The 14,549-nt window shown below is 45.2% G+C and overlaps 1 protein-coding gene across 1 annotated transcript in view; it reads left to right on the top strand.

The window, feature by feature from the left end:
• esd (esterase D/formylglutathione hydrolase) overlaps positions 1 to 14,549 on the top strand; it is a 73,256-nt gene that overhangs the window by 37,433 nt on the left and 21,274 nt on the right. Inside the window, exons 4-6 of the mRNA XM_084313771.1 lie at positions 1,304 to 1,402; positions 2,577 to 2,701; positions 2,933 to 3,052. Of these exons, the coding sequence (XP_084169897.1) occupies positions 1,304 to 1,402; positions 2,577 to 2,701; positions 2,933 to 3,052 (344 nt within the window). The remainder of the gene's footprint in view (positions 1 to 1,303; positions 1,403 to 2,576; positions 2,702 to 2,932; positions 3,053 to 14,549) is intronic.

The raw sequence follows: 14,549 nt of genomic DNA on the forward strand, positions 1-14,549 counted from the left end.
CTTCCTATTGTCTCAATAAAGAACCTTCTCTCCTGTGTCTGTCTCCCCTACTCTGTCTCCCTCTCAGCCTTCCTGCTGTCTCAATAAAGAACCTTCTCTCCTGTGTCTGTCTCCCCTACTCTGTCTCCCTCTCAGCCTTCCTGCTGTCTCAATAAAGAACCTTCTCTCCTGTGTCTGTCTCCCCTACTCTGTCTCCCTCTCAGCCTTCCTGCTGTCTCAATAAAGAACCTTCTCTCCTGTGTCTGTCTCCCCTACTCTGTCTCCCTCTCAGCCTTCCTGCTGTCTCAATAAAGAACCTTCTCTCCTGTGTCTGTCTCCCCTACTCTGTCTCCCTCTCAGCCTTCCTGCTGTCTCAATAAAGAACCTTCTCTCCTGTGTCTGTCTCCCCTACTCTGTCTCCCTCTCAGCCTTCCTGCTGTCTCAATAAAGAACCTTCTCTCCTGTGTCTGTCTCCCCTACTCTGTCTCCCTCTCAGCCTTCCTGCTGTCTCAATAAAGAACCTTCTCTCCTGTGTCTGTCTCCCCTACTCTGTCTCCCTCTCAGCCTTCCTGCTGTCTCAATAAAGAACCTTCTCTCCTGTGTCTGTCTCCCCTACTCTGTCTCCCTCTCAGCCTTCCTGCTGTCTCAATAAAGAACCTTCTCTCCTGTGTCTGTCTCCCCTACTCTGTCTCCCTCTCAGCCTTCCTGCTGTCTCAATAAAGAACCTTCTCTCCTGTGTCTGTCTCCCCTACTCTGTCTCCCTCGCAGCCTTCCTACTGTCTCAATAAAGAACCTTCAATCCTGTGTCTGTCTCCCCTACTCTGTCTCCCTCTCAGCCTTCCTGCTGTCTCAATAAAGAACCTTCTCTCCTGTGTCTGTCTCCCCTACTCTGTCTCCCTCGCAGCCTTCCTACTGTCTCAATAAAGAACCTTCTCTCCTGTGTCTGTCTCCCCTACTCTGTCTCCCTCTCAGCCTTCCTGCTGTCTCAATAAAGAACCTCCTCTCCTGTGTCTGTCTCCCCTACTCTGTCTCCCTCTCAGCCTTCCTACTGTCTCAATAAAGAACCTTCTCTCCTGTGTCTCCCCATACTCTTGTCTCCCTCGCAGCCTTCCTACTGTCTCAATAAAGAACCTTCTCTCCTGTGTCCGTCTCCCCTACTCTGTCTCCCTCTCAGCCTTCCTGCTGTCTCAATAAAGAACCCCTGTCCCGCCTACTGTCACTATAAAGATCTAGTATGGAAAGTGGACTTCTCACTGTACTTGTACATAAAAAGAGAGTGATTTCTACTCATCATCATAATGTGTTACTGTGCGTGTGTTTGCAGGGCTGACGTGCACTGAGCAGAACTTCATCACCAAATCGGGGAGTCAACTGGCGGCAGCCGAGCACGGCATCATCGTGGTGGCCCCGGACACCAGCCCACGTATGACCACACTTCATTCATCACTTCTGGCTGTATATCAGACGATCACATCGGCCCCGTGAAGGAGTTTAAATTTGGAAAAGGTTCTGCTGTTCTGACGCCAGCTGGGACTCATGGTTCCTCTCTACTCCTAGAATATCATTTTGTTTTTTATTGCCCCTTGTACACCGATTTGAGGGGGGCTTTATTTGAGAAAATTCTATTCGATTTTGAGAAAGCATGGCACTTGAGACAAAACACACTATATCCTATATAATCTTATATGAATTCCTCTTGTTTCTTTGTTTACAGCTTGGTTTTGTGGCCATCTTGGTCTATAATACATAAGTTATTGTCAAGTTCCTGGACTCTTACTTTTGAAACAGCACTGTGCAATATTACACCTACTGTAGACCTCAGTATATTTTTACTGTATTTATTTACTGTATATTTTATTCCATTTTTATTCTATTCTTATCTTAGGCAATTGGATTTGTTTTGTTATTCTTATTTATGACCTGTTCTGTCTTAATGTTTAATGTTGAGCGATTTGCAGTGTCAAATTTCCCTTGTGATAATAAAAGTATTTCTATTCTATTCTATACTATTATATACTTATTGGTTATGTGTCTTGTAAGCCCATATGGGCTAGGCATACATCTGTATGTAAGGCACGAAAATAAAAATAAACAATCAACCTAGCTGTTAACCTTGCCCTGTGCCTGTCTACTCCTAGCTGTTAACCTCGCCCTGTGCCTGTCTACTCCTAGCTGTTAACCTCGCCCTGTGCCTCTACTCCTAGCTGTTAACCTCGCCCTGTGCCTGTCTACTCCTAGCTGTTAACCTCGCCCTGTGCCTCTACTCCTAGCTGTTAACCTCGCCCTGTGCCTCTACTCCTAGCTGTTAACCTCGCCCTGTGCCTCTACTCCTAGCTGTTAACCTCGCCCTGTGCCTGTCTACTCCTAGCTGTTAACCTCGCCCTGTGCCTGTCTACTCCTAGCTGTTAACCTCGCCCTGTGCCTCTACTCCTAGCTGTTAACCTCGCCCTGTGCCTCTACTCCTAGCTGTTAACCTCGCCCTGTGCCTCTACTCCTAGCTGTTAACCTCGCCCTGTGCCTGTCTACTCCTAGCTGTTAACCTCGCCCTGTGCCTGTCTACTCCTAGCTGTTAACCTTTCCTGTGCCTCTCTGGTTAGGTGGCTGTGACATCGAAGGTGAAGACGAGAGCTGGGACTTTGGCACAGGAGCCGGTTTCTACGTCGATGCCACCGAGGAGCCCTGGAAGACCAACTACCGCATGTACGCCTACATCACCCAGGAGGTCGGCTGGATTATTGTTGTGTATTCTACTAAATAATACTATATTATAATCAGTCTCAGTTTACTTGGTATTCTACTAAATATTATAACGTGAATCTCCGATCACTTGGTATTCTAATAAATAATATACAATTATGAATCTCTGTTTACTTGATATTCTACTAGATATAATATTATGAGTAATATTATAATACTATTGTTGCTCCATTACACCACCCCTTGTCTCTCTCAGCTTCCCAAGTTGATCAACGCTAACTTCCCCACCGACCCAGAGAGGATGTCGGTCTCTGGTCACTCCATGGGGGGCCACGGGGCCCTGATCTGTGCCCTGAAGAACCCCGGCAAATACAAGGTACACAGGGCCTCAGAGAAGCCTGGCAACTACAAGGTACACATAGGGACTCAGAGAAGCCTGGCAACTACAAGGTACACATAGGGACTCAGAGAAGCCTGGCAACTACAAGGTACACATAGGGACTCAGAGAAGCCTGGCAACTACAAGGTACACATAGGGACTCAGAGAAGCCTGGCAACTACAAGGTACACATGCTTCAGAGAAGCCTGGCAAATACAAGGTACGCATAGGGCCTCAGGGCCCTTTCTCACTCACTCATTCTGTCCGTACCGGTCGCGTACCGCCCTCATTCCGGGTCAGAGTGCGACCACCAATGTGCTCTATAGTCATTGAAATGTATTATAATGTCTCAAGTGGTATCTATCTATCTAGCTTTATTGTAACTTGGTATTGCAACACATTTTTATCCTGAGTGTTAGCTGGCTTTGTGCAGGTGGACAGTGCTGGCCAGGCCCAGTGATACAATGGTGATACTATAATATTGAATCCTTCATTTGCCAGACTGGACCATTATCCCTTTCACTTCAGTTAAATAACAGTGACATTAAACGATGTATCCCTTAAACTATTAAACGATTCCTCTTTTTTTCAGTATCAGGGAAATTAAATCTAAAATGTACAAACTAGCAAACTCTTAACAGTGCATAGTAATAAGTCGGTGCAAATCTTTCCAATGTGAGGTATCAAGAGGTTTATTTGTTAAAAAAAATAGATAAGACATGATATGCATGGTAAAAAAAATACATGCTAGGTTCCTATTATTGCAAAATACAATAATATAGAATACAATAGGCATTGAAAAAATAATAGATGACAAGATATGCATGGGGGGAAAAAGACATGCTAGGTTCCTGAGAAACTGGTTATTATGTACACTACTATGCTATATACAATTTACAGTGTCTGTCTATTATATTGTACAAAAAACACTAATAAAATAGAATACAATAGGCATTGAAAAAATATAGATGACATGATATGCATGGTAAAAAAAGACATGCTAGGTTCCTATTATTGCAAAATACAATAATATAGAATACAATAGGCATTTAAAAAATAATAGATGACAAGATATGCATGGGGGAAAAAAAGACATGCTAGGTTCCTGAGAAACTGGTTCTTATGTACACTACTATGCTATATACAATTTACAGTGTATGTCTATTATATTGTGCAAAATACAATAATAAAATAGAATACAATAGGCATTGAAAAAATATAGATGACATGATATGCATGGTAAAAAAAAAAGACATGCTAGGTTCCTATTATTGCAAAATACAATAATATAGAATACAATAGGCATTGAAAAAATAATAGATGACAAGATATGCATGGGGGAAAAAAAGACATGCTAGGTTCCTGATAAACTGGTTCTTATGTACACTACTATGCTATATACAATTTACAGTGTCTGTCTATTATATTGTGCAAAATACAATAATAAAATAGAATACAATAGGCATTGAAAAAATATAGATGACAAGATATGCATGGTAAAAAAAAAAGACATGCAAAATAAAACATAATATAACTGTTAAGGCACCTATTTTTACTCAAATGTACAATTTAAAAAATGTGCAGAGGGATGGGGGAGAAAGAAGGGAAACACCTGTTTCGTTACACATCAACGCAATTCCTTCTACAATCATTATAGCCTGTGATAGGTAGGTGGTGTAGATGGTGTGTCATTTGCAGGCGCTGCAGCTCTGAGCTGTTCTCCAAAGTTCTCATAATTTTGAGGGGCGGGAGGCTGTGGGTGTGCAGTGCGCTGCGATTCGAACATAGTGCACATCATCCTCATGAAGTTCGCGCTCTCTCGCTCTGCTCTGCGGTCAGCACGCACGCTCTCTTGGGCTGATCTGCGGTCTGCCTCCTCGTTATCAGCTCTGCGCAGCTCGACCTCTCGCTTCCACAGGTCCTCGTGGCTGCTGTGCCTCTCGCTCTGCTCCTCAAGTCCAAACTTCTCGCTTCTCGCTCTGAACGCAGATCCTCTGCTTGGGAGAAATCCAGGCATCTCTTATTGGTCAGGTCTATAAAGGCAACCACAGTGTCTCTTTCATCAGCAGTCCTCTTCCGCCGGGTGTTGAGACTTGGCCATCTGAAACGCCTGTATGCAAGCAAAAATATAAAATTAATTGAAGGCAGGCTACAACCAAAATATCCCTTTTTGTGTGGGCAGTTAGTGTATTTGTATAAAACCAACTACAGTAACTTTGCATAATGCTAAAACACAGGTTTTGCCACAGACTGACCAGGCAGACACTGAAGGCATGAGAATATAGATGAATATAATTGCTAAACTTGTACTCACATGGACTCGATGGTAGGTCGGCCAAAGTTGGTGTGTTTCTCCACCTCCGTTGTTTTGTTGTTGGTGGTTTCTGACTGAACAACGGAGGGTCACTGGACGGTTGCTGCTGAGAATGTAGTCCACTGCCTCGTACCACGGAAATTTGTCCTTCTCATCAGACGAGCTGCCGGATTACGCACCACATCTCGTACTTTTAAATATTGCAGCCTCAAACTTCTTTACTTTGGCTCGACACTGCTCGACCGATCTGTTGAATCCGTGCACAGCCAGATGATCGGCAAATTTTCCATAAATGTCAGCATTTTTATGCGTCTTGTCCAGCTGTTGCTGAATGCTCTCATCAGCCCAAAATGCCAGCAAGCATTTAATTTCGGCAGCTGACCACAGTGATCCTTTGGCTTGTCATGTTTGCTAAATCGATGTTGCTTGGTCGAATAGTTTATGACGTTATGTCAGCAGCAGGCGCCACGCCGTTGTTTAGGTACAAGCTCGCAAAGCCATGCCCCCCGAATCAGCACCGTTTCGCACCCCAAAAGGGGTGAGTGAGAACACTCCCCCCGTGCTCCGGACGGTGATTCGATCCCAAAGGCTGAGTGAGAAAGGGCCCTCAGAGAAGCCTGGCAACTACAAGGTACACATAGGCCCTCAGAGAAGCCTGCAACTACAAGGTACACATAGGGCCTCAGAGAAGCCTGGCAAATACAAGGTACACATATGGCCTCAGAGAAGCCTGGCAAATACAAGGTACACATAGGCCTCAGAGAAGCCTGGCAAATACAAGGTACACATAGGGCCTCAGAGAAGCTGGCAACTACAAGGTACACATAGGGCCTCAGAGAAGCCTGGCAAATACAAGGTACACATGCTTCAGAGAAGCCTGGCAAATACAAGGTACACATAGGGCCTCAGAGAAGCCTGGCAAATACAAGGTACACATGCTTCAGAGAAGCCTGGCAAATACAAGGTACACATAGGGCCTCAGAGAAGCCTGGCAAATACAAGGTACACATAGGGCCTCAGAGAAGCCTGGGCAAATACAAGTACACATAGGGCCTCAGGAGAAGCCTGGCAAATACAAGGTACACTTAGGGCCTCAGAGAAGCCTGGCAAATACAAGGTACACAGGGCCTCAGAGAAGCCTGGGCAACTACAAGGTACACATAGGGCCTCAGAGAAGCCTGGCAAATACAAGGTACACATGCTTCAGAGAAGCCTGGCAAATACAAGGTACACAGGGCCTCAGAGAAGCCTGGCAAATACAAGGTACACATAGGGCCTCAGAGAAGCCTGGCAAATACAAGGTACACATAGGGCCTCAGAGAAGCCACAACTTGAATTTCTTTCTCAAATTCTGTTTTATTTATTCTCAAATTCCTTTATACAAAAGAGCCACACTTGGTATTGTAATTATAAACAAAGTGCAATTACTAAGCGTGGCTCTTTTGCTTAGAGCATAGGTGTCAAACTCATGGCCCGCGGGCCAAATGTGGCCCGCCACATCATTTGATGTGGCCCCCAAGAGCTCTGGTAAAAAAAAAATATAATAATCTTTTTTTTTTTAAATTTTTTTAAACATTAATCTTGGGTTAAAAAATAGCGGCGTTAAAAGAATTGTGGGTTAATGCGTTAATAAAGCTTTAACTTTTACAGCCTTAGTTATTACACATTCTTACACATACATGTATGTTGAACATCTGAGGTATTGATGAAGTAACAAAGGAAAAAAGCCAAAAGCACTTACTCCTCAGACATTTTTTGACAATTTTACAGCCCAAAATACAAAAAGATCCAGGTGGAATAGGTAACAAAGGGTTGAAGAAATATTGTCTGAACTGTCAGATGCAAACTGGCTGTGTGACATAACCGAGCATCTCGCTCAATTGAATAAGAAGTCCCACCCAAAACTTGACCAATATAGTTGTGAACTGAGACAACCCTTATTTTGTTATTTTTGAGTACAGTTACAGTTGTGTGTTCATGCAGACACATAATAGCAATTTCATTACGAATTGAAAATTGGGGACCCTGATGTAAACAAGTCGAAAGTCTTTCTCTGGTCTGCATCCCCTTAACAATTGTGTGTATTGAGCTGTACTGTACTGTACCCATTCTGCAATCTGTTAATAAAGTTAATTAAACTATCTTCCATTAGTTGGATGTATGGCTTCTGCAAGGTTGTGTGCAGCCATTTGTTTTTGTAACATCTGCTACATCTGTCCCACGTTTTCTTTGCAGCTCACAGTTGTTAGTTCTGCCCCTCTTGACTGATTGATTGATTGATTGATTGAAAACTTTATTAACAGATTGCAGAATGGGTACAGTACAGTACAGCTCAATACATACAATTGTTAAGGGGATGCAGACCAGAGAAAGACTTTCGTCTTGTTTACATCAGGGTCCCCCATTTTCAAATCATCGTAACATATATGACATAGAGATAGACAGTACTGCTACATCTATACATTTATGACATACCAGATTTGCAAATACAGTACTGTTTGTGATACGAAAAGAGTCCAGAAAAGAAGTATATACATTTGACGTAGAAACTGTACATTGGAGGAGGTTGGGTAGGTGGGGGGGGACTGTACATTGGAGGTGGTTGGGTGGGTGGGGGGGAGGTTGGGTAGGAGTGGGGGGGGGGGGGTTGGGTAGGATGGGTGGGTGGGGGACACTGTACAACTGTACAAGCAACACTGTACATTGGAATATTGACAAGACCATACTTGGTCATTTTTACTGTACATTGGAGGGGGTTGTGTTAGGACATTTACAGGGGCCAGTTTCGAATTGCAGTCTCCCGTAGGTGGTTTTTGAGAGTGTTTTTGAAAGTGGGTAGTGATTCACATTCCTTTACAGCTTTGGGTAGTGCGTTCCACATTGATGTGGCATAATTGCGAAACGTGTTTAGTCCCTTGTTTGAGCCGAATCTGGGTTTAACATGATTTGTGGAGCTCCCTCTGGTGTTGTGATCGTGGTATTCACTGACCTTTGGGAAGTATTTTGACATGTACATGGGTACCTTGGTCGTGTAGTGTATCTTGTAGACCAGGCCCATTGCAAGTTGCTGTACTCTGTTGTCTACTCTAAGCCATCCTAGGTTGTCAAAGTGGGCAGGGGTGAGGTGGGTTCTAGGAGTAAGGTCAAGCAGTAGTCTGACCAGTTTGTTTTGAGATGTTTGTAATTTTGTTTTTAGCGCCTTTGAGGTGCTTTGGTACCATGAGGTGCAAGCATAGTCGTAGTACCCTTGAATGAGTGCTCCTGCCAGAGTCTTCAGGGTATTCTTGTTTACCAGTGAGGAGATCCGGTACAAGAATCGAGTTCGTTGGTTGACTTTTTTTTATTACATTGGATGCCATTTTGTCACAGGAAAGATTTGCCTCTAGGATTGAACCCAGGTAGGTAATATCTTCTTTCCTTGTGACAATATTGTCACCCACTGTAACTGAGAAGCCGTCGGTCTTGCTGAGTTTGTTATTTGAACCGAAGAGAATGGACTCTGTTTTGCCCATGTGTAATGATAGTTTGTTATCAGCGAGCCATATGCAGATTTTGCCTAGTTCCGAGCTGAGGGTTTTTTCAACCTGTAACTTGTTCTTGTCAGAGACCAGCAGGGCTGAGTCGTCCGCAAACAGGAACAAGTTGCAGTCACAAGCTGACGACAGTAGCGGACCTAGTATGCTTCCTTGTGGAACACCACAGCTTACTGTGAGGGAGGGGTATAGGGTACCGTTTACCTCCACCATCTGTTCTCTCCCCTCCAGGCAGGATTGCATCCAGCTCACTGATAGACTATCAAAACCAATTGCTTTTAGCTTGTCAATCAGAATAGTGTGATTGACAGTGTCGAAGGCCTTTTGTAGGTCCAGCATGACCATGCCGCAGTATTTGCCCGCGTCCACCTCTTGTTTGATGTGGTCGTTTAAATAGGGAAGACATGTGTCAGTGGAGTGGGATGTTCTGCCAGATTGGAATTCGTAGATTAGATTTTTTTCCGCAAGATATTTTTCGACCTGTTCATATACAATCTTTTCCATGACTTTCGAGATGGAGGTAAGGATAGAAACAGGGCGGTAGTTGCCTGGATCTAATTTACTGCTTTTTTGTGCAGGGGTGTTACTCTCGCAATTTTGAAGTCCTTGGGGACGTGTCCCTGTTTTATGGAGAGGTTTATTATGTGTGTGATGACTGGGGTGATGGCGGCTGCTGAGTCTCTGAGGAATTTGGAGGGGATGTTGTCATGGCCAGTGGCCTTGTTAGGTTGGAGGGCGCTCAGTTTTTTGAGACAAAAAGGTTTTGAACAAACTTAATGTCATAGCTTGTATTTTATGATATTCTTCTTTGTTATTTACTTGAATGGTTTGATCATTGATTGATGGAGTAATATGGGGTTCTGATTAACTAAAAGTATTTTTTTAAATAACATAAGCTAACATATATTTTTACATCTATGCAAATGCATATGCAATATGTATAACTTGAATACGTATTAAATACAGAAACAACATGTTTAACAATATGTAAATGAGTAGCTACATTTATTTTACATTACATTAACATTTATACGGTCTTTGGCCCTTTGAGGGCAACCATAATGCTGATGTGGCCCTCTGTGAAAATGAGTTTGACACCCCTGGCTTAGAGGTTGCTGTTTGATGGCATTACAGATTCTGCCTTTTAATGTTGCATGAGCAGCACTGAAAGCTTGACAGCATACATAGGAATAGGACTGAGTACAACTTAAAGGAATGCCAATCGGGAAATGCTCTTACCGTCTTCTCCAGAGTCGGACAAGAAGTTGGATACCAATTTCCTCTCTGTGCATTCAGTAGAAAGCTATCCGGCTGCAAGCTAGCCTAGCTTAGCACAAATTAATGGAAGCGGATACAGACCACTAGCCTAGCTTAAAACAGCTAGGCTAGTGGTCTGTATCTTTTTTTTGTACAAAAACCTGTTTTAACAGATTCGGGGCCAACCACGTATATATATACGTGATTGGGAGCCAGCGCTTGACGGCCAACCACGTATAAATACGTGTTAAGCTTGTTTTTGTTTTTATTCCATTTTAATATCCCGGATGTTGTCACGGAGCTGTATTTTGGAAAAGGCGTATTGGGACTCCGAAAGTGCAGTACCGGCCAGATCCTGGTATTGGCACTGTCTCGAGAATGCAGTTTCCCCTGTTGCAGACCGGGTGTCACTGTTTTTTCTCTCCGGGTTAGCTTTTCTGTTAGCCTAAAGCTATGGCTTCACCAGATCGCCTGGAATACTTTTTGCGACGCCGAATTAAGTATGCAGTAAAGGAATATAGCATCAGCCAATGGACATATCGATCTACCAGATGGCGATCAAATAACTGGGAAATTGTTTTTGGAATCCAACCGGCCACAGGTAAGAACGATTTGACGTCAATTTCAGTCTGATCGGGCCTTGTTCTCATAGCCATCCACCCGGTCAGCGTATGATGTTGCAATAACGAATGCCGTTATTGGTAATCAATAATCAGAAACGACCCCCCCCCCCCCCCTTTCATGCATTCATGGTGGAACATGATACCGATCATATCCATTTAGATTTTTAACTCTAACTTGTGTAGGGCCTAAAGTCCAAAAAAAAAAACACAAACTAAGTGTTAACAGGCTTTGCTTCACATCAAATGGCTTCAACAACAGGCCATAGAGGTGCAGCACAACGTAGATCCAACTAATCCATTATAAAAATAGTTGCCAACTATTGTCATAATCGATTAGTTGTCGATTAGTCGGTTGTTGGAGGGGGTAAAAAAGAAATGTTTGCCATTTTAATAGTTTGTAGTTATCAGTTGCCATGGTAGAGATTGAAGCATTCAGGTGAGCCCTGTGACAATAATTCGTTTATTTTAATATAGATATAATATAGACTTAAATCACTTTTTTTTCTTCTTAACCTCTGATACCCGGTACCGGGCCAAGATTTATTTATCCATTTGACACAATATTTCTGACACGGTGAATACATTCCCTGAGATCCATAGAAGTCCCTAGATACCAGGAACATGCTAATGGCCCTTGTAGAAGTGGAGCAATCTCCCATTTACTTAGGTACTGTATGTATTTTTTGAAAATATGGCTAGGGCTTAAGAGGTTAACCAAAAATTGTACAAGTCACAGAATAGAATCATCATATTTACTGTATAAGTATACGTATTGTATTATGTACTGTATATGTGTACAGCTCCACAGTCTTACTATATCACAGTATCAGTTTCCCAGGAATATTAATTTATCCTGTAAATCGTGTTCATGTCATTATTATCAATGTGTTTTGAGCACAAAGGATAAATTACACCGTTTCTCTCCCTCTCTCTTTAACCACCCTGTGTCTGTCGCTCCCTCTCTCTTTAACCACCCTGTGTCGTCTCTCTCCCTCTCTCCATGCCGCTCCCTCTCTCTTTAACCACCCTGTGTCGTCTCTCTCCCTCTCTCCATGTCGCTCCCTCTCTATTTAACCACCCTGTGTTGTCTCTCTCCCTCTCTCTTTAACCACCCTGTGTCGTCTCTCTCCATGTCGCTCCCTCTCTCTTTAACCACCCTGTGTCGTCTCTCTCCATGACGCTCCCTCTCTCTTTAACCACCCTGTGTTGTCTCTCTCCCTCTCTCTTTAACCACCCTGTGTCGTCTCTCTCCATGCCGCTCCCTCTCTCTTTAACCACCCTGTGTCGTCTCTCTCCATGCCGCTCCCTCTCTCTTTAACCACCCTGTGTCGTCTCTCTCCATGTCGCTCCCTCTCTATTTAACCACCCTGTGTTGTCTCTCTCCCTCTCTCTTTAACCACCCTGTGTCGTCTCTCTCCATGCCGCTCCCTCTCTCTTTAACCACCCTGTGTCGTCTCTCTCCATGTCTCTCCCTCTCTCTTTAACCACCCTGTGTCGTCTCTCTCCCTCTCTCTTTAACCACCCTGTGTCGTCTCTCTCCATGCCGCTCCCTCTCTCTTTAACCACCCTGTGTCGTCTCTCTCCATGCCGCTCCCTCTCTCTTTAACCACCCTGTGTCGTCTCTCTCCATGTCGCTCCCTCTCTCTTTAACCACCCTGTGTCGTCTCTCCCTCTCTCTTTAACCACCCTGTGTCGTCTCTCTCCATGTCTCTCCCTCTCTCTTTAACCACCCTGTGTCGTCTCTCTCCATGTCTCTCCCTCTCTCTTTAACCACCCTGTGTCGTCTCTCTCCATGTCGCTCCCTCTCTCTTTAACCACCCTGTGTCGTCTCTCTCCATGCCGCTCCCTTTCTCTTTAACCACCCTGTGTCGTCTCTCCATGCCGCTCCCTCTCTCTTTAACCACCCTGTGTCGTCTCTCTCCATGCCGCTCCCTCTCTCTTTAACCACCCTGTGTCGTCTCTCTCCATGCCGCTCCCTCTCTCTTTAACCACCCTGTGTCGTCTCTCTCCATGCCGCTCCCTCTCTCTTTAACCACCCTGTGTCGTCTCTCTCCATGTCTCTCCCTCTCTCTTTAACCACCCTGTGTCGTCTCTCTCCATGTCGCTCCCTCTCTCTTTAACCACCCTGTGTCGCCTCTCCCTCTCTCTTTAACCACCCTGTGTCGTCTCTCTCCATGTCTCTCCCTCTCTCTTTAACCACCCTGTGTCGTCTCTCTCCCTCTCTCTTTAACCACCCTGTGTCGTCTCTCTCCATGTCTCTCCCTCTCTCTTTAACCACCCTGTGTCGTCTCTCTCCATGTCGCTCCCTCTCTCTTTAACCACCCTGTGTCGTCTCTCTCCATGCCGCTCCCTCTCTCTTTAACCACCCTGTGTCGTCTCTCTCCATGCCGCTCCCTCTCTCTTTAACCACCCTGTGTCGTCTCTCTCCCTCTCTCTTTAACCACCCTGTGTCGTCTCTCTCCATGTCTCTCCCTCTCTCTTTAACCACCCTGTGTCGTCTCTCTCCATGTCTCTCCCTCTCTCTTTAACCACCCTGTGTCGTCTCTCTCCATGTCTCTCCCTCTCTCTTTAACCACCCTGTCGTCTCTCTCCATGCCGCTCCCTCTCTCTTTAACCACCCAGTGTCGTCTCTCTCCATGCCGCTCCCTCTCTCTTTAACCACCCTGTGTCGTCTCTCTCCATGTCTCTCCCTCTCTCTTTAACCACCCTGTGTCGTCTCTCCATGTCGCTCCCTCTCTTTAACCACCCAGTGTCGTCTCTCTCCATGCCGCTCCCTCTCTCTTTAACCACCCTGTGTCGTCTCTCTCCATGTCTCTCCCTCTCTCTTTAACCACCCTGTGTCGTCTCTCCATGTCGCTCCCTCTCTCTTTAACCACCCTGTGTCGTCTCTCTCCATGCCGCTCCCTTTCTCTTTAACCACCCTGTGTCGTCTCTCCATGCCGCTCCCTCTCTCTTTAACCACCCTGTGTCGTCTCTCTCCATGTCTCTCCCTCTCTCTTTAACCACCCTGTGTCGTCTCTCCATGCCGCTCCCTCTCTCTTTAACCACCCTGTGTCGTCTCTCTTCATGTCTCTCCCTCTCTCTTTAACCACCCTGTGTCGTCTCTCTCCATGTCTCTCCCTCTCTCTTTAACCACCCTGTGTCGTCTCTCTTCATGTCTCTCCCTCTCTCTTTAACCACCCTGTGTCGTCTCTCTCCATGTCGCTCCCTCTCTCTTTAACCACCCTGTGTCGTCTCTCTCCCTCTCTCTTTAACCACCCTGTGTCGTTTCTCTCCATGTCTCTCCCTCTCTCTTTAACCACCCTGTGTCGTCTCTCTTCATGTCTCTCCCTCTCTCTTTAACCACCCTGTGTCGTCTCTCTCCATGCCGCTCCCTCTCTCTTTAACCACCCTGTCTCGTCTCTCCCTCTCTCTTTAACCACCCGGTGTCGTCTCTCTCCATGCCGCTCCCTCTCTCTTTAACCACCCTGTGTCGTCTCTCCATGTCGCTCCCTCTCTCTTTAACCACCCTGTGTCGTCTCTCTCCATGCCGCTCCCTCTCTCTTTAACCACCCTGTGTCGTCTCTCTCCATGTCTCTCCCTCTCTCTTTAACCACCCTGTGTCGTCTCTCTCCATGTCTCTCCCTCTCTCTTTAACCACCCTGTGTCGTCTCTCTCCATGCCGCTCCCTCTCTCTTTAACCACCCTGTGTCGTCTCTCTCCATGTCTCTCCCTCTCTCTTTAACCACCCTGTGTCGTCTCTCTCCATGTCTCTCCCTCTCTCTTTA

This window comes from Notolepis coatsorum, assembly GCF_963971535.1.
Source record: "Notolepis coatsorum genome assembly, chromosome: 5".
Taxonomy (NCBI): domain Eukaryota; kingdom Metazoa; phylum Chordata; class Actinopteri; order Aulopiformes; family Paralepididae; genus Notolepis; species Notolepis coatsorum.